Genomic DNA, 19,733 nt, shown 5'->3' with positions numbered 1-19,733 from the left:
CAAAGGTGAAGAAGACATAATGGCAACAAGTTCTGGACCCAAATCTGGAGAATGCAGAGAGCAGGCGCCTGGTTCGGTCATTGAATTCAGCGTTGTTGTATTCAAAACACATCTGGAAAACCTGACAGACTTTTTTTTCCCACTTCAACCACAACTCACTGAAACTTAAAGGAGAGTAACAAAGCGAGAACAGATTAATCACCGGATTGCTGGCTGTGCATCATCTGCTTTTACAGTACAGGTCCCACAGCATTATTGCAATCAAAGTTTCCTTGAAAGTCTCAGTAGCCTCTGCTCAGTAACTTTAATAGCACATATTTTCTTTGCATAAGTCAGATCTATTAAACGAAGGCTGTTGTAAGCTAGTCTAGACCCTAAAATTAACTTTAACTTAACAGGAAAAGAGTTTATTTCATATGCAGTGAAGTGAACAAAGGAAAAACATTTTTTCTCCTCTGCTATTATCTGAGTGGCATATCTCGCAGCAACATTAGTCTTAAGTCCGTAACTTATTTAATCTTGCTGATTTTCGATCAAGCAATGAGATTTTTTTTTTTTTTTTGCTCATTTTCTCTATTGTGATTGATGGAAATCTTGCTGTATGCAAAACACAGGAAACATGATCTTTCCACAGGAAACCAGATATACGGTCACATAGTTTTTGCACCTGGTCCCACAACTCCCACCTGCAGCGTGCACTGCATGGGGGACACGATCGGTCTTTCATTCTCACAGACTTCCTTCGCTTTCATCTCTGTGTTGTAGAATCACTGATAGTCAGATCTCTGTTGTATTCAGCCTACATTTGCAAACATAAACTTAAAAGGGCTTAATATATTTTTAGTAGCTTAAATTCTCAAAGCTGTTACTGATACCACTCAAGTCTCCAATCTCAATTCAGAAGCTCCGCATCACAGTAATATAATATGTGCACTACACCTAGTATATACGGTACTATTCATACTGTGTGTACTTTCAAAAGTCACTTTCTGTTTGGTTTCAGTTTAGCAATCCTGACAATATATCCCAGTCCAAGCGTGCCAACGTTTGCTAACCAGCTGATTGCAGACAGCCTCCTTTAGCATCAGGCTATGACTGCCTGGAGCTTTATAAGGTAGGGCTGATGAGAGCAGAGAGTATGTAACCGCACGAGTCTGTGCACATGATGTAAAACTAAGCAAATAAACAGAGTGAGAGTATTAAATAAAGACCAGACTGTTCATTTTCAGTACATTTGATAAGTTGCAAACTTTTAAAACAAAGTGGTATGTTTTATTTTCCCTCCTGACAATCTGAGTCAGTGAAGCCTAAGCAACTAACGTGTGGGCCCATTAAGCTTTTGCAACTCTACAGATAGGTTTGTTTAAAAAAGAAAATCTGATTTAAATTTAATGATCACTCTTTTACAAGTTTGAGGTTCATGCACAGAAGTGCAAATAATGAGACCTGGACAGAACAACTTAAAAACATGAGACCACTAAAAGAGATCCACAAGTTCATAAGAAGATGACCTGGAAAGGGTAACTCTGGGTAAACTGAAAATCGGGTATGTTTTGTTTTGCAGTTTATAGTTGCAGTTAAAGAACTTTATGATGGTAGCACAGAAGTACAAATTTTATACACTTAAAAAGAGAAACTGATCTAAGATGGCTTACTGATGCAAATGGGCTACCACCAGAAAGCACATACCTTAGGTGCACCACAAGTCCCTCTGTGGTTGATGACTTTTACGAAGAGTGAACAAAGTGACTCAGCAGGGAACATTTAGCTGCACTGAATTTTTCCCTAATCACTGACTTGCACTGTGGACACACAATGCTGACAAATCTGCTTACTGAACTTCCCCTTTTGATCTTTTATTTCTTTTTTTCACATCCCTGAGTGAGATTCCTAAATGTAATCCTTGCTTAACTTCCATACCATTGGCAATGACGTGTGACTTATTGGCAGGGCAGAAGCAGAGGTTCTGAAGGGTGAGCAGCGCGTGCCGTCGATGTGGTGCCAAGTCTGCCAGCAGTTCCAGCGCTCCGGTCAGCCTGAGGATACTCTCCTGGCCGTCCTCTGTGAATGAGAGACTGGCTAGCAGTCTCAGCCATAGGCCCAGAAGGCTCCAACCACTACTTACAGACGTGGCTTTAACACCAGCAGCCTTGGGCACCGGTACTGACAAGAAGGCTTGAAGGAAGTTATTCTGAGAATTACAGAAATGAAACAAGAGTGAACAGAGATTAAAGTTTCAGTCATAACAACAGTGAAAGAGTTTTAGAGAGGGCAAGAGTGAGATTTCCTAACATCATTTTTTTAACCTTTTTCATTTTAATCTGCTACTTGTCTTGCCCACTAATTCTGTGTACATAATGTCTCTTACCTTCTGCAGGAGACATCTGCAGTCACGGGACATGACTAGGTTAGCCAAGAGGGAGAAAGCCAGATTCTGGATGATGCTGTTATCTGGGGCAAGCGCTGAAGCCAGCTTCATGACAGAGTGCATCAGTGAGCTAGTGGAGGAGCTTTTAGATCCTGGTACAAGGCCAGGGCCACTGCCACAAAGAGAACTGCATGCTGGGAACAGAAAAAGGAAAATGGCTTTATTAATCTGCTCTTATTCATTTATATTTATAAGAACATTAAAACATGCTTATTTTGCCCTTTGTGGATGTCTGGATCTACATCTCACACACAAACACACATAAAATCACATGCCTGTACTACACTGTGAAATCTTGTGTCTGGACTGGAATCACAACTTCTCTCACCAATTTCAGCAATAAAAAAAGTCAAACACACATACAGTGAAACCAAGTTTTTCTTGTTGTTGGAAGTACTCTCACTCTTTTTTTTTTTGTTTACCTTAATGCTGGCTAGCTCGCCAGACAGCAGCACTAGTAGCTGCATAAACAGGCCTTGTCTTGCACGGCTGTCTGCCCACCACACCTAAACATCTCCACGCGGCTGCATGGAGAGCTTACTTTGGTGTAAAGACAGTCTAGCTAAATGACCAAAATGATGGAGACAAGTGGAACTTGTGCACCAATACAGAACATACCATATATGTGAAGGAAGAATACAGCCTTAAGTGCTGACAGGCACAAGTTAAGAGCCAGGAAAAACAAAATATGATGAAAAAAAGAGTCCTAAAGTAACTTTAAGCCTTTCACAGGTGAAATCGGAGAGTTTCAGAAACACTTTTGAAAAGCACTTCATTTATTTAATATTCAGTCACCACGGAAATACTCGAGTGATGACAATTAGGCTCGTTTGATTCTGGGTGGGAAGTAAATCATGTAGCTACAATTCTACTAAGAACGCACATTCACATCAGCATAACTGACATGACTAATTGGCATGGATGTACATTACACACAAAATACAGAAATTAACAAGCTTAAGTTTAAGAGAATTCATGAGGCAGCCTGAAACTGACTGACATTTCTTGTTGGAGAAAATGACAGCTTGATGGTTTTGCTAATCCTGGATTGGAAACAGGCATATGCTGATCTTAGCCTGCGGTTATCTCAATACCTGTCAAGAAACCTGGTGTGTCATAAAACTGACAAGGGGGATCTGCTTTAATAAGTAACCGTTTCTCTGATACGAGTCAGCTGCCGATTAATTATTTTGCAGCCATGCAACATATACTTCAAAAGGAGAGATCCCTGCATGTAAGTGGAGAAAAAAAAAGATTTTCATTTGTTTTACTTTCTGTGTGTCTGAGGGAGCAAGTTTTGGGCTGCTCCAAAAATATCTGTGGAAAATATGTGTGGCACAGATGAAAACAACAATCCGACTCGAACTAGCAGCGTTAACAAAGCTTTGGATGAAGGAGGTAGACTGGAGATGAAAGGTTCAGCAGAAATGTAGCCGTCTCGGGAGACCGAGTGCTAGCCTGAGGGTGTATGGTGTAATACTGAGCCTGGCTGCATGCAGGCTGAACACAACCTGCTGTTCAGTTAACCTTTAGGGAAATACTGTGCCCGACTTCACTGCTTTCTGGTGCTTCACAGCTTGAGCTTATGGGGGGTCTAAAGCGAGGAAGTTTAGATCAGAGCGTGCACACGCACCCACTGAGGGACTGATGCCAATCAAATAGAGATATGCATACGCACGCACGCACAGATGCACACAATTCTAGAAACGTTCATAAGTGTTGCAGATAACGCCCCCCCCCCTCCACACACACACACACCACCAATGATGAAACTGATTTCTAAGCCAGTCGCACACGCATGCATGCACACAAACGCATCAAAGGTACCACAGGCTGTTTATCAAAGTACATTTTCCCAACCGTTTCCTTCCTATGAATCTTTCAATTTTTCCACTCAAAAAGGTTTTTTTTTTCTCTTTTTCTCGCACGTCTTTTTGGTTTCCACATACATGGTTCTTACATTTGCATGATAGAATACTGGTACCTCGAGCAGCACAGAGATGCTCTGTTCCTCCCCACATCATGCTCTAAAACTGGCTGCTCTGCATACAGCGAGACAGCTGTGCAGCCTGAACTCTGGATGTGACACTGTGCCTATTGTGAGTGGCAAGCAAGAAGGCACTGGGTCTTATACAGTTGAGATGCAATGCAGCTCTGTGGTTATTAGAAAGAACAATGGGACTCTCAGTGCAAAGTGTGTATGACTCAGTCAGATTGCCAACTACAGACAGAGGCGATGGGCAGACACGGGCCAGGCACAATGCCTACACAAACACACAAGCATACACACACACAGGCAAACATAAACACACAAACATGCAGACCTGTTGTGCAGTTGGCCGTGTAAACGCACAGAAGCTCCAGAACTGCCTCCATAGTTGCGTCGTCCAATAGGAGCCAAGGCCAAAGGGCATTGAGCGCCTGTGTTAGGTGAGCATCTGTGGCAACCACCTACAAACACAAACAGATTTTACACACACACGCGCATGATTTATACAACAGCTCCAACAAAGATGACAGTAATCAACTTAAAATGCCTCAATATTTTCCTAAGCGTGCAGGAAACGCACACAAGGCGGAGACTGATGGCAGGGTAAACACTGCAGTGGAGCCTTCATGGCTTTTTAGTCTGAGCTAACCGACAGTGACTGAAAGGCCACTTAGAAAATGAAAACCAGCTAAAAAGCCTCATAAGTAATGACATTATAGGGTGCGAGAAGCTAAACTTGCTGAGATGTTAGCTGAGCCGTGTGCATTTAGGCAAATTTCATTCACAGAACAGCGCCGGTACTCTGGGGTTGCATTAAAAACCAATTAGCAGTGGGGAATTAAAAGGTAGGCACAGAGGCTTACTTTGCATTCATCACTGCAATAAAGAGCACTCCGCAGGATCTCCACAGTCAGCTTGACTTCCTTCAAATAGCCCTCTTCCTGATAATATAGGAAAACAAAAAAACACCAAAGTCCAATACGCTTCATTTTCCAAATTTAAAAACACTCTTTACCGCAGTCATTAAAAGCTTATAAGAACAGTAAGCAGACTTTCTGCTGACAAGTACAACCCAAATTCATAACATTTACCCAAAAACTCATTCGTGTTCAATTCAGTTTGTTATTCTATCCAAAGGGAAAAGAAATGCTGAGATTGGAAATTTCCAGCCAGTCTGTGCTCACCTTTTTGCGGTGGGAAGCCTTGCCGGGCCGGACTGACTCCAAGTGGAGCTGGGTATGAGTTTGCTTCAGCTGCTCCACACAGGTGTCAATTAAACCAGCTATAACACAAGACAATCCGAGGTTCACACTAGGTTAAACTATCACCAACATACCACGTTTCTACTGTTATCCAAGCACTTTTTAACACAATCACAAAAATAGCTCAATAATAGGTTTGCTTCAAAGATTAACTTTTAGGGACACGGTTTAAAAAGATAGATGAACATAAAGAAACCAGAGTAAATGACAGGTGATAATCTAACTCCAGCCTGACGTTTGGGGGATTACCTTTAACTGCATAGTTTTGAGCTGTGGGGCTGCAGGCTAGCAGTGTCATCAGAGCTCTAGCTGTAAGCTTCTTTAAAGGGTCCTGAGTGGTCCTCTTCTCAAAGCTCTGGCATCAGAAGTTGAAGCAGGACAGTGATTGCGCCGCACAGTAACACACTTTCAAATTCAAACTTTATTACATAACATTGTCCAAAAGCATGTAACTCGATTTTTTGTTCCAAAATAATTCCTAGTGAACACAAAGGTAGCTTAGTTAACAACACAGCTGATTAATTTAGAGACCATCACCCCATCATACCTGTAATAAGAGCTCACACAGCTCGCTGGCTGAGGGACTATTCAGGACGTCTGAGAGAGATCTGACATACTTTGAGTTTGAGGTTGTGACCTCTTGACTGCGGCTCTTTGTTTCCTCTGTGAAAACTGTACAGAGAAACTGCAGAGCCACCGTGTGAAGGAGAGGCTGCGCAAACCTCTCATTTACGCACACCGATAACGTTCCTGCAGACACACGGGGAAAATGAGAGTAAAAAACTGCAACCCTGTGATAGCTAAATATTTGTTCATGAGTGAGGCAGTAGGTGCGATAAGTAAGCACACTAATTATTTGAATGACACCAAGATATAGTGAACGTGTAAACTCAAAACTACATGCACAAAGGCTCAGCATTATTTCACTGGACTCATCAGACTTTCCTGCTGCGCCATTAATCACACAGGAGGACAAGTAGGGGTAGTATGAGGACAGGATGCAATTATCGTATCGTAGCATCTGTTCAGGAAAGTTAATACAAACAGTAATGATGCAAAAAGCATGTTAAAAAGACAGAATTTCTTTTTTTCTGCATCAAATTTAAGGCTGCACAATTACACCTAAAATGCTAATCCTGATTATTTAGTCAGTTACCGCAATCAACATAATTACACCTAATCACGGTTATCAGTCTTTTATGATGTAAGACCGCATTTCATCAAGCAAGAGCTTGTGTCTTAAACCTCAGTGGGCTGTTTAAATCAAATGGAACACATAATTTTACAATAGTATATAATTGTGCAATATGAGAAGTGATCAATATTACAATATACAATTCTGTAGTCTAAATTGCAGTTATTACATTATTCCCCCCCCCCGCCCCAGTTTTGCTCGCATACCGAGCTGAGCAACCTACGTACCTGCAAACGCTCGCCAGTGTCTCCCCAGCGCAGCACAGACAGATGGGTGCGCTGCTGAGCCGTCCCTCTTCACCAGAGTAGCCAGGAGCATAAACATGTCTACCCAGCACATACAAACCACGTCGCGGGTACCTGCGTCTGAGAAGGGAAAGGGTGAGTCACAAATTTTATGACACAAGACAGCCACAAAGAGACACACAGAGTGCACTACAGGGCATGCTGCAAAAAGAGTGGGACCAATGTCCAAAAAGGACTTGATTTTGAAGGACTGTTTAGGTTTTGGGGGGAAAAAGGTCACCAATGATAGCATACATACAAATTTTGGAAAACAGTCTATATCATTGTTTCCTTTAAATATAATATGATTTTCTGACCTAAACCATTAGTATCCAGCATGAGCACAGCCACCAGAGAAGACAACAGCTTCTTTAGGAAGTCCATCTGTCCAATCGGCTCCTCGCTCACTGTGACATATGACTGCAGGAGTTTTGAAAAGCTGGACAGGAACTGAAGTATGGTGACAAACTAGAAAGGAAAAATAATGCAGATATTTATTAAACTGTTAAAATAAAAATAAAAAAATCATATTATTAAAAACATGTCCAAAACAATGGTATGTTTTGAATATAAGCTTGTGTTGAGTATTCCACCCACACTGAAATCTGGAGATGCTCTTAGATAACCTTGTGCTGCACTCAAATGCACTGTTTTGCTTTGTTTTTTCAAACCAGCCCACAGTTTTTTGTGGTAAGATATAATAATAATAAAAATGTTAAAAACGTTGGAAAAATTTATTTAGATGCGTCTAACGCAGTAATCCTCACCTGGCGTTTGATGTCCTCTCTCTCTCCTGGAAGGATGTTTGGCGTCTTCAGCTCAGTCAGACACTTTTCAACGGAGCCAAGAGCCACCAGACTGAAGAAGAAAATAAACATGATGGAGAAAGTGTGTGCTTGCAAGGAACCAGCTAGAGGGGATTAAGGCTACAATTAACATGAATTCTGTAGTCAAATATGCACACTTTTATTTAAATGGTGAAAAAAGGGGGAAAAAAACGGTGCAGGAATGCAAGGTGTAGTTTTTGTATCTGTATTTTATGGTTTTTGTGTTTACAAGGACAAAAACTTTCTGCTTTTGTTTTTTTACAAGTTTTTCCCTTAAATGATTATTTGTTTAAAAGAGCAAACATTTAAATCAATGCTTGCATAAGATGATAATACATCAAGGGTGGTTGAGCTGGTGTTCATGTGGACTCAGCATGTGACCTCTTACCTGGCCAGAGCTTGAAGGAGCTGGTTATGTCGGATGGCAGTGAGGGTGAAGTCTGGCAGGATGGCCAGCAGGTTGGTCAGCAGGCCGCAGTGGGCCGTCAGGAGGTCAGGCGTTACCTTGACAACGGGTTCCACGGCCAAGGGCTCGCCCTGTCGGGAGTCCTGCGAGGTAATAGAGTTGCTGGTGTCTGTGTCGCTCTGGCCTGCGAGACACATCAATAGAGGGCTAACAGACACACTTCCTGAAAAAGGGTTCACATATTGTAAATCACATCTCTGTCTCTGGCTACCCACCACTGACCACATAATCAAAAGCAGTAAACCAAAGAAAAGCACAGGAGAACACTGCACTACTTTCTCAGCTGTTATGTAGGATGCTCACATAAACACAACTTGGTTTAGTTTAAGACAATGAAAAAATGAAAGGTTTATGCAGTACTAAGAAGTAAACACACAGTTTTACTGAGGCTGTTACCCACAGACATTTCTCATTTCAGTACCTTGAGCCATCAGTCTGCTGACAGGGGTATCTTGTGTCATACTCAGTGGGGAGGGAGCCTTTGGGGAGTGTGGCCTTGAATCTCTTATCTATAATGGACAACATTAAGATGTGAGGATCCATTTGACTTTAATGCAGCGGTTCATTTATTGGTATGCATATTGCTGCGCTGACCACAGTGCTAGAGGTGGAGAGAGAGCTGGAGGGTCTGCTGGAGTTGACTGTGGGTGCTGGTGGGTTGCGTCCCGAAAGCCACAGAGAATTCTCAGAATCTACACAAGCATATAAACAAAACAACACATACAGATTACAGCAGTGTTATAAGAAAATGTAGGGGGGGAAAAGGGAAGAAAATCAATAATGAAAGTCAGTGTGGATGTGTACTGCTGGAACAAATCCACATTATCAGGCTTGAAGAGAGTAATTAAGGAAAATCAAAAGAATTAGCTTACCCGATGAGGCGCTCTCCTGAAGTCTTGGGCCACAGTGAGAGCCAACACGAGGCTGGATATAGAAAGTGTACCTGCCACAGTAACAACTGGAGGCAGAGAGAGCCACATGCTGGAAATACTGACAGTGATAGAGTAGAGCCTGCAGTGCTGGAAGACCCACTAAAGACACCCCAGACACTTCATCGCGAACACACGGGTGCTGGACGATGAGAGGGCGACAGGAGAATAGATGTTTCAGTATTTAATGCAAACATTATATTTTTATGATGCAATTATGATTCCCATTGAAATTTACTGATTAAAAACAAAGAAATCAAAGAGAGTTGAAGAAAAGGACAAAGTTAAGAGGCTGAGGGTATTCGTTAAGTTGCGCCACTGATGTAAGACATTTCATTCATTTTACAAATGTCACTTCATAGCTACAGGATGACATTTTGTGTCCTAGTTTTATTTTCTTTTTGTTTTTGGATCTTTCTTTTCTTTTCATATAGCCCCTGCACAGCTAGGCAGCAAGTGTAACCGTTTCTGCTTTCTTTTTTTTGCACTTGGCCTGCTTTGTACTTTGCAATGTTGTGTGCATCAGATTTAGTAAACAACAAGCTTTGCTTTTATAAGATAAGAACGCGGTACCTTTTTTTCCCCCAATTTCTGACTTACAGCTCCCTTGATGAGTAATGGCATGCTGAATTAGTTTGATGTTTTGACAGATTTAAATGTGATTTTTGGGGGGTTTTAGTGCTGGAAGCCTGCACCTTCAGTACAGCTTCAGTTCTAGCAACACCCCTGAACCCTGCAGGGCTCAACTAGAGAGGAGAGGATGGTTTGGAATGGAAAGGAGGGACAGAGAGGGGATATAAAGAGAGAAAAACCAAATGAGAGAGAAAGTGAAAACAGTTCATGGTCTATAAAAGCTTTTTAACTGGCTGGCAGATCTGCTGACCTGCCAGTGGGAGTCCTTGGCCTCCTCTGCGTTGGCAGGCATAGGCATCACCAGCAAGTTCTGCAGGATAAATGCAGCCTAGACACACAAACCATTAAAAAAAAAAAAAGGACACACACATACACACACACAAACACACACTGAGTCAACTTAAACTAAATCAGCAACAGTGCCATCTGCCTTTATTTGGCTGGTAATACATTCAAGTCCAGACTCGTTTTCTGACCACTCATTAGGTGAAAATGAAATTTGCTTTCCTTCCACTGAGACATATATACTCTGCAACTCATAGTTTACCAATCACTAATCATCTCTGCATGTCCTCTATATTCACCCAAGAGTCCTCAGGTTAAACCATTAGTGATAATAATCAATAACCCAGAATATTTCTGGCTTTAACAGTCAGCACAGTTGCAGTTCAAACACTGTACCTCTCTGCGGACCATGCTGCTCTCCTGTTGATCCAAGAGGATGTTGAGCAATGTGCCCCACAGGCCTCCACTTATGTTCTGACAGCTGGCACACAGAGCCTGGCACCCGCTGGGCATCGAGGATAGAGCTGCACCTAAACTCAAACTGGCAAATCTCACCTGACATGAAAGGATAAACCCACGTTTGAAACGAGGAAGAGAGAACACTGAGATGAAGCTTTGTTAAAGAAAAAACAAAACAAAAACATGACATGTTAATGTTATGGTACAAATCTAATGCAATAAATGTGAATTTGGTCATAGTGGTTTTTATTTTCACTATAATATCATACTGACATTTAAACTGAAAACATAGTCTTCTTTGTCAAGGGAGCCTCTTAGACTGACTTGTGTGGGAAGTCATTTTTGAGCAGTGCATTTGGTACGACTAGCTGTCATGTACTTCCTTTATGCCTGTGAGCTCTTGTGCAACTGTTACAGGGTTCTTCCCCTGCCCCAGAAGCCAAACATCTAAAGCTTTATTTTAAAAACAGACAGGGTTTACAAAAATGAAGGTGAAAAATCAAATGTAAACTCAACTCCTTTACTCTCTTACAGCAAATTCATATATTGAAGTATAAACACTAAATAAACATAGCCCAAACAGTAAGGACATTTGTGTTTGGTTGATTATTTTGTTGTTGTAACAGTGCTACTTGGCAATAAATTATATACTTGTAATAATTATAAACAACACCAAACAAGAGTCAGTAACAGAATAAGCTGTTTGGAAAGTTTTTATTGGGCATAACGCTGCTGCATAACCACAAATGCATTCTCCTTACCATTTAAAGCGGCATAAACAGGCCTTCCAACAATAATAGGATTTATTTCCAACAAACAAATAATCAACCGAACACAGTAAACATAGTTTTCGTGTTATGTTTGCATATAAAAGTGGCGCTCATTACCTCTTGATCTCGGTCCACCCATAACGGGATCAACCATGCTAAACCCAGCTGAGAGGAACTGGCTTCCTCGGCAGCTGCTTCATTCCCCAAAGACCACTGTGGAATCATGTCCTAGTGCAGAAAAAAAAACAACTTCTGTTTTACTCCAACGTCTTTTAATAATTTGCAGAAAAGTGTTCACTGACTATAAAGACAGTAGGATCTCAATTCTAGAGCATGTTTTCTGCTGTATACTGCAGTATGTTGACACTTGCCTTGTCCTTGTTTTCAGACATCATCTCATGAGACAAGTGAAGCAAACAGATGACTGCATTCTTGGTAACACCTTTCCCCATGAACGACAAGGAGTTGCCACCCCACTCAACATAAAATGAGGATATCACCTGGGTAGATAACAGAATATATTGGAAATATTATATCCTTATGTGCCCATTAAGACTATGACCCTATCTATCTATCTATCTATCTATCTAAAAAGACATAGATACAGTACAGAGGTCGTTCATATTTGGTATGTAGTTGTTATCCAATGCTACACCTACTTTCAGTGTGAACACCAAAGGCACATTCAGTTGAGCAAACAGACTAGTTGCTTCTGTGTTAATGCAAACTGTATGCTTGTCATGCAGCCCAACGCATCCAAATGAAAATTAAATACAGCTGAGACTAATTATTTTTGCTTTGGTGTGCCATCAGGATGTGCGGTTGCACATATGAGCAGATGAAGAGAGAGAGGAGCCCAAGGCTTGCTGAGATTTGGGCCTCTACTTTGCCAGAAGGAGGTGGGGGAGGAGTCAACGAGGTGATCTATAGCAGGTGATATGTGAGCGAAAAGGTTAAAAAGCCGACGATGAAAGAGGAAGATATCTGAATCTGAGAGACCGAAGCTGCCATTACAAATCCTAACTGCAAAAGCAAATTAACCTTCAGTCTCCATTAAATGTTAATTTATGTCAATAAAAGCTGCCCCCCAAATAACAAACAAAAGGCTGTTTCCGTGTAAACAGAACAGTCTGTTCCTTGGGGGTCTTCATTTCAAAGCAAAAATAAATGTGGACACCTCTGTGCTCTGGACTGCTGTGCAAGCTGGTCTACACTGAGTTACGCTATTGTTTTATGGACCGTTGAACAGCTGAACAGATGGAATAGGCAAGGTTGATTAATCTCATCAGCATCTTCACAGTGTGGCATGTCTAATCAATGAATGTTTTTTACCTTTTGTTATTCATGTCCCGTAACCACATTTTTGCTTAATTTTAATTAATTCCACAGAAAGTACTCTGTTTGCCTTTTTCTTCATTTTTGTAGGCATTCTCGTATCTGATGAGAGGGGAGAAGTTTCAGCACTTGCCAATGCAGCGCACGAGCATATGCGCACACACTGTGCAGACACAGAACTTGACACTCATGCCACATGCAAACACAAACTGATGGACAAACACATACCTCTAATAACCCACTGAGATACTTCAAGCAAAGGGAGCTGGGCTCCAGGTCAGGGCAGTGGGAGCTCCAGCCAGGCTGGGCAGTCACGCTGATCATGCCCTGCAGTGTCCTCTCCAGGCTGGGAAGGCCATAAAAACGTGGTGCATCAGACACCCGCAGGCTCTGAAGCAAACGGACGGCCAGCTGGCTCTCGAAGGGGCCGGCTAATGCCAAACATAGCCTGGACAGACAGGAAAGGAGAGAACGAGAAAGACAGAAGCGAGCAAATCAGGCAGAAAAAGAGTGATAAAGACTGAATTATTTATACTTAGCATTACAAAAAGATATTTTGTATAAAATATGGCTGAATGTTTTGGTAAGGCAAAAAATGCCTCAGCTGTAGTGGAGAAAAAGTATCTCAATGATACGCATCACATTATAATGTAAAAAGGAAAAAAAAACATCTAACCTGTCCAATGTAATTACAAAGTTGTGTTTTACTTAAAAGTTCAAATTATTTAATCTAAAAAAAAGAACCACTGGCTGTCATATGTGACTTCACCAAAGGAAGCCACAAGTGTGTCTGTGTGAAAACCTACCTGTCAGTGGTGTGTGACAGGCAGCGGAGTAAGGTGTTAAAGAAGTGGGTGAGCTCTCTCTGCAGTCTTTGGCTCACATGGTTCTTCACTTCTTGATGCTCCCCTGTGCTCTGAGTTGAGGTCTGGGTCTCCACACCAAGCAGCAAATTCAGTAGAGACACAGCATCCTGGAAGATACGGATACCGTTGAATTGTACGTAATTATTTTAAATTCACCCCCATAATTTGTGCATTCCTAGCTAGTAGTGTTGAGTGTATTTACTTTAGTTATAGAGGTTTTAAACTGAAGGGAGAAAAGAAAAACTGACTTATGGAGTATTATGGAGAGAAGGGCGAGAAGTGTATGTAAGCAACCACCTCCTTCTCTCCCTAAAAACCTGCCTCTGCAATGCCAAACAGCAGAATTTCATACTGAGCAGTGCACACAGAGTGGGTAGTTAATCCAAGTCTATGAAGTGACAGATGTTCCTGAAACAGCTCAGTAATTACAGAAAAAGTCAGAGCAGCACTGCTCACCCCTGCCAGGCATTCAGTGTGAGTCTTCGTTAGCTGCCAGGGGAGGAATTATTGTTTACACACACATTAATGAGAAAGCCGAGGTGAAACTGATTAAATCCTAAAAGCAGAACTGAAAAAGTGAGATGATTTTTCTGTTAAGGTATATATATAAAAAAAAAAACTATGAATGTGACTTTGTTTTAAGGAAATAAGGAAATAATCTCTGCCACAGGCCTGAGGTAGAAAGCTACGAAACTATTTTCAGTTATGAAAAAGTAATATGGTTGTGCGACGGTGTGTGTGTTTGTGTGTGAGTGATTTGATTGGATATTTATAGCTTTCTGCTTCTAACCAGATTACCAGCTAATGGAAACACATACAGACATATTTTAATGGCACTAACAAGGTGAGCTATGGTGTGACACATAAATAAGATGAGTAAGGTATGTATGGATAAGATGGCCACTAGTTTAATGGGAAACTAGAGTGCTCAATGAATCCATAACTAAACATAATATGTACACGCTGTGCCAAAAAACTAGGAATTAACTAAAGGAAAATGGCTGGACATTAGTAAGATAAGATAAGATACCTTTATTAGTCCCACAAGGGGAAATTTCATGTTAAGGCTGCCGACCTACTGCACGCAATGGCGGCACCATCTTACCCTCTGACCATACATACATTACACAAAAACATCACGTGGGGAAGACAGGTCAGAGAGGTATAACAATGGAAAATGCACCACATAAGGAAAGATAAGGAGAAAAAAAAATAACTCCTCCCAGACTGAGCTCCAATAAGGAGATCAGTTTGAGAACAAAAAAACAAAAACAAAAAAACCTCTTAATACACCGGAGAAACACACGACAAGCAACAGGGATGGGTAAAGGGTGAGAGACAGCCAATGCAGACAGTACATCCGGGCCTGCAGCCTATGCGCTGGTCTCCTTGATCCACCGTCAGCATCGGAAGGGAATAAGCGTCGAAGGCATTTGGAGAGGGGGGGGATGAGTGCACATCAGCATGTGCATATATGTCTGTATGTGTGTGCGTGTCCAGAGTTCAGCTGAGACAGTGTCCTTAAGTAAACAGTAATCACTACAAACTCTGTAGCTGTCTGTGTTTGAACCATGCTAAACAGCATAGCTCCTGTTAAATAAAATGAAACTATAATGATTTTTTTAAAGTGAGGTTTTTCTTTCACACATGTCATGATGTGTACCTGGTTGAGAAGCAGCTCCAGTACCCAGCGCAGGTCCTTGTCCTCTGAGTCGGCCGCAAATTCAGTGTGAATCCGCGTGAAGTAGGCATTCAAAAATGCAATGATGCCCACCAGCAACCTTTCATCCTCAACACAGGCTGGGCGCACCTGGAGAAACCTGCAGGGAGGAAGAGAAAGAGACAACATTAGAAGAAAAACATGGTTGAGAAGGATAATAACATTGATTGAATAACACTAACCAGATCAGAGAAAGAACTGACATATCGGAGTGTGTGTTTATGGAGACTTATTCCAAAATGTCTTCATTGTTACTGAAGTATTACATTTCATTCATCACTTTTTAGTACCTTGTTGCGTCCTCCATTTGTCTTCAGACCTACTTTAATTCTCCTTCTTCTTCGTGCTACCATTACACAGCTACTGCAGATTTGTTGGCCTCACCAGCAATGACTCTCAGGTAGGCTGTGGTTTTTAAATTACGCTCAGCTGGTACTAAGTGACCCGTAGTGTGCCAAGAAAAAAAAAATGTTTTACACTATTACACCACCAGCAACCTGAACACTTTAGCCATATTTGTGTGACTAAATGCACTGGTATACCATCATGTGATTGGCTGATTAGATATTTGCGTTCATAAGCAGATGAACACGTGTACCTAATAAAGTGGCAGATGAGTGTCTATGCCTCACTCAGTTTTGCTAAATACCAATTTCCCAAAAAAAAATGGGAACCTGTGTAAATATAAATAAACACAATTCTTCCAGCTTATTCAGATCCTAAATTAAGGGAGAATAGTTCAAAAAACATTTATACAATGTTGAAAAAATACATGTTTATTTTGAATTTGATGTCACCCACTCATTCGGCTAAGCTTATATCTGTGTTGCATCACCATTTCTTTCAACAACACTCTGTAGGTGTTTAGGAATTGAGGACACCAGTTGCTGTAGTTCTGAGAGCACAATGTTTTTCCATTTTTGCATTCTTAGGATTTGAGCAGACCAACATTTCAGGGCTTTCTTTGTCATATTTTCGGTTTCATAATGCGCCAACTGTGTTGAATGGATGACAAGTCTGAGCTGCAGGCAAGTCAAATTAGCACTCTTACTACAGAGTCATGCTATTTTAATGCATTCACAAATGTCACTTGGCATTGTTTTGCTGAAATAAGCAAGTTGAAAATGACATTGTCTGAATGGAAGCGTACGCTGCTCCCAGACCTGAATATATTGTTCAGGTCTGTGCTCAGTTTTTGCCTGTGCTACAACATAAAGTGCATTTTTAAAAGTATAAACATTTCACATCTCATTTTCCATATTTGACATATTGCCTATACAGAATTTGAATCCTTGAATTCTATCTTTATTTACATTTTACACACAGGATTACATTTACTGGTTTTGGTAACAGTGGTAAAAGTTCATAAATCCTTGATTATAATTATCTAGTGTACCTGGTCACTGCAGCCTGCCAGCTGAGGGAGTGAAGGGTCTCCCTGCATCTGTAGGTGGGAATGTGTGGGAATGCCAGCCTGTCAATCAACAGGTAGATGCTGAGCCTGGAGAGAGCAGAGGCCACAGAACTGTGCCCTGATGCGGTGACGATGGCCTGGATACAATCCTGCAGCGCAGTGGGAAGGTGCACTGCTTTCAGCCACAAAACTTGTGTTTCTGACAGCTTTAAGTCGGGATGGAATCTGAGGGGAATAAAATGTTAATGGTTTAAAAATTTACATATATATTCCAAATTAAAGCGCATGACTACTGATGAGCTGGCAAGTTTATTGCTTAAGCAGCAGCCTCAGAATCACACTAATGACTGCATTAACAGTCATATTTGATCACCAGTCTAGTGGGATGAGACATTTATGATTCATCAGAAGTTTTGAGAATTTCTTACAACTGATTAAAGCAGAGGTAGCCATGTTTTTTTTTCGAGTGTGGTAACAAAAAAAACAACAATATCTGAAGCTGATCGCTTTGATACATAGCTATACTTCACATAAACACTAAGTACAAAGAAGACACCCGTCTATTTTATTGACTAATCAATCTTAAACAAGTGCTGTTTTCCCCAGTCACAGCATTGTGTGAAATTCAGTTTAAGATGGACTAATCCATCCATGGTGTGCTTCAAACATCTGTGCTGTAATCAAGCTGGTTGAATTTGGGAGAGACACTCTCATTTGTTTGAATTAGGTCACATTAGAAGTAAATGAAGACAGATGAAACACAAGATGGCAAGACTGAATTTAAAACTTCACCGCAATGCTCTACAACAGGGAATGTTTTAAAAGAGTGATATCTATAACTTAAAGCCTTTTCTCAAAAAAGAAAAAAAAAATCCTGTCACAGAATTATTGCTCAGGTAAGTTTCTTTGGCAGTCTACTAGAGTAAGGAAACATACATTTGCTTGACACAGAAACATTCATCTACCATGGTGTCCAATCTCTAATTTAATCCTAATTTTTAAACACAAAAAAGAACACACATGAAACGCATTAGTACAATGGCCACACCTAACATTTGCACATATACAGTTGGAAATGTGAAGGAGCTTACTCGTTGACATCTCTAGCAACGCCACAAAGCTCCTGAAGGAGATTATCTATCCCAGAATGCCACGCAGTGTTCCAGGCCACCTGTAGGGCTTGGTAGGCAGGGTTAAGAGTTTGGAGGTCAGACGAAGGCACCAGTACACAGCAGTACGGACTAACAGCATGATGACTTGCTGCCTGAAATGGAACGTTGTACCTTGAAGAAAGATTAAAAACAAAACTGTGAATATTGTCTGTCAAGTGTTTTATTGACAGGGAAGTAAAAAAAAGTGGCAAAGAAGCACAAGGCAATATTTAACACTGCTGCCGACCTCCAGAAGTTTATGAAGGTCTTACCTGCGTGTTACTGCCAATGGCAGGGAGAATGGTGTGACGCTCACTTCTGTGGTGGATGTATCAGACCTGATGACAGAAAAAGAGCACTGCAGTATTAAAAGGATGAACATTAACGCATGCACAAATGGAAATTTAAAGAGAGGAAAATTATGCTCACCACAAGTCAGTGCTGGCGATCTCGTCAAATAGCAGTAAACTCATCAGAACAGCAATCTCACTTCCATCGCTTTTGTTCTCCTTTAATATCAACGATGCTATAATGAAGACAAAAATAGGCAATTTACATAACAATGACATCCAGAACTTTATCACTTGAGTCCATAAGAAGATTACAGAAGTAGTCGTTTATATTGTAAGAATTTATTTGCTAAAGTAAACTTGCAAACATTTTTCTTATTAAATGTAAGACTCCACTGAATTCAAAATGTGGTTATGTTTAAATCACTGCATATCTTTTGCATGAATAAATTTCAATAAAGCTCTATTTTCTGTCTAGACCTGACTAAAACCATTACACAAATATACATAAAATCACTTGAATTAAATGTCTTTTAATTTATAAATCGAGTTACATTTTAGCTCAAATTTATGCAACAAATATTAGAGCTGCTGTATATATTACCAACTACTATTAAGACTAAGCTGTTAAAAGTGCACTGCTGCCGAGCCGAGCTCTGTGGCAACAAGTTGCATCATACTAATATGCTACTTACTACAGTGTGACAGCATGGTTAAAAGCTATGCATCAGTGGATGACTTGAGAATATGGCCCCGAGCTACTCGACACAATGTGTGTAGCTGTTATTTAATGAGTTGTCTTGTGAATGTACCCCTGAGCAGTGTGAGAAGCAGGAGCTGCCGCTGTGCCAGGCTGTGCCTCAGAGATGGATCAGCGTACACCAGCTTTCTCAGGATACATACACAAGGCTCCAGCAGACAATCAAACCTCTGGGGAAAACAGCAACATACTCACTCGGTGTTTAATTGCAAGGAAAACACAAACAAAGCCACACGCTGCCTGTCGGCCTCGCCTTGTTCTGCCTCTCACAAATGCACAGGATTTCTTTAGTTTCAGTTCGCATAAGCTATACCTAAATTCTGTGACTGTGAAGGTTGCAGGCAAGGGAGGTTGGGAACAAATACAAGTCATTCTCTGTAGCCCTGTTACTCCACATCCATGTAGCGAGACATGTTGGACGATTACCCTCGGCAGTTTCTGATTAAAAGCCTGGGAATGGTCAGCAGACTGCATCAACTACAGGCCAGGAATCACTGCTGACCAGGGCCTGTCTGACAATATTTATACACGCCATTTCATCCTTCTATCATCCACGGCTCAGTGGTTTTCCTGCATCCACACATGAACTCACGTGAACACATATAAACATGGACATATACATAAACGAGACAACATGTGACTTTATATATTTGGGTTATTGAGTTTCAA

At 41.1% G+C, this 19,733-nt stretch overlaps 1 protein-coding gene across 2 annotated transcripts in view; it reads right to left on the bottom strand.

The window, feature by feature from the left end:
- Positions 1-19,733, bottom strand: part of rttn (rotatin) — a 33,839-nt gene that overhangs the window by 1,530 nt on the left and 12,576 nt on the right. The window contains exons 21-46 of one of the 2 annotated variants that reach the window (XM_087846109.1): positions 19,117-19,234; positions 18,444-18,540; positions 18,287-18,352; positions 17,955-18,146; positions 16,846-17,088; positions 15,393-15,549; positions 13,670-13,836; positions 13,092-13,311; positions 11,900-12,028; positions 11,646-11,756; positions 10,696-10,854; positions 10,265-10,342; positions 9,325-9,523; positions 9,047-9,144; positions 8,874-8,961; positions 8,375-8,615; positions 7,927-8,017; positions 7,477-7,627; positions 7,103-7,240; positions 6,228-6,430; positions 5,930-6,035; positions 5,603-5,700; positions 5,282-5,359; positions 4,753-4,879; positions 2,369-2,562; positions 1,921-2,191 (exon numbers count right to left, since the gene is read on the bottom strand). In XM_087846109.1, coding sequence (XP_087702235.1) covers positions 1,921-2,191; positions 2,369-2,562; positions 4,753-4,879; positions 5,282-5,359; positions 5,603-5,700; positions 5,930-6,035; positions 6,228-6,430; positions 7,103-7,240; positions 7,477-7,627; positions 7,927-8,017; positions 8,375-8,615; positions 8,874-8,961; positions 9,047-9,144; positions 9,325-9,523; positions 10,265-10,342; positions 10,696-10,854; positions 11,646-11,756; positions 11,900-12,028; positions 13,092-13,311; positions 13,670-13,836; positions 15,393-15,549; positions 16,846-17,088; positions 17,955-18,146; positions 18,287-18,352; positions 18,444-18,540; positions 19,117-19,234 — 3,820 coding nt within the window. The remainder of the gene's footprint in view (positions 1-1,920; positions 2,192-2,368; positions 2,563-4,752; positions 4,880-5,281; positions 5,360-5,602; positions 5,701-5,929; positions 6,036-6,227; positions 6,431-7,102; positions 7,241-7,476; positions 7,628-7,926; positions 8,018-8,374; positions 8,616-8,873; positions 8,962-9,046; positions 9,145-9,324; positions 9,524-10,264; positions 10,343-10,695; positions 10,855-11,645; positions 11,757-11,899; positions 12,029-13,091; positions 13,312-13,669; positions 13,837-15,392; positions 15,550-16,845; positions 17,089-17,954; positions 18,147-18,286; positions 18,353-18,443; positions 18,541-19,116; positions 19,235-19,733) is intronic. The other variant, XM_087846110.1, reaches the window with a different exon arrangement.

Source organism: Neolamprologus brichardi, chromosome 9 (assembly GCF_056152115.1).
Source record: "Neolamprologus brichardi isolate AB-2024 chromosome 9, ASM5615211v1, whole genome shotgun sequence".
Lineage (NCBI taxonomy): Eukaryota > Metazoa > Chordata > Actinopteri > Cichliformes > Cichlidae > Neolamprologus > Neolamprologus brichardi.
Note: the sequence above shows the minus strand (reverse complement) of the source record. Positions and strands in the feature narration are given on the sequence as shown.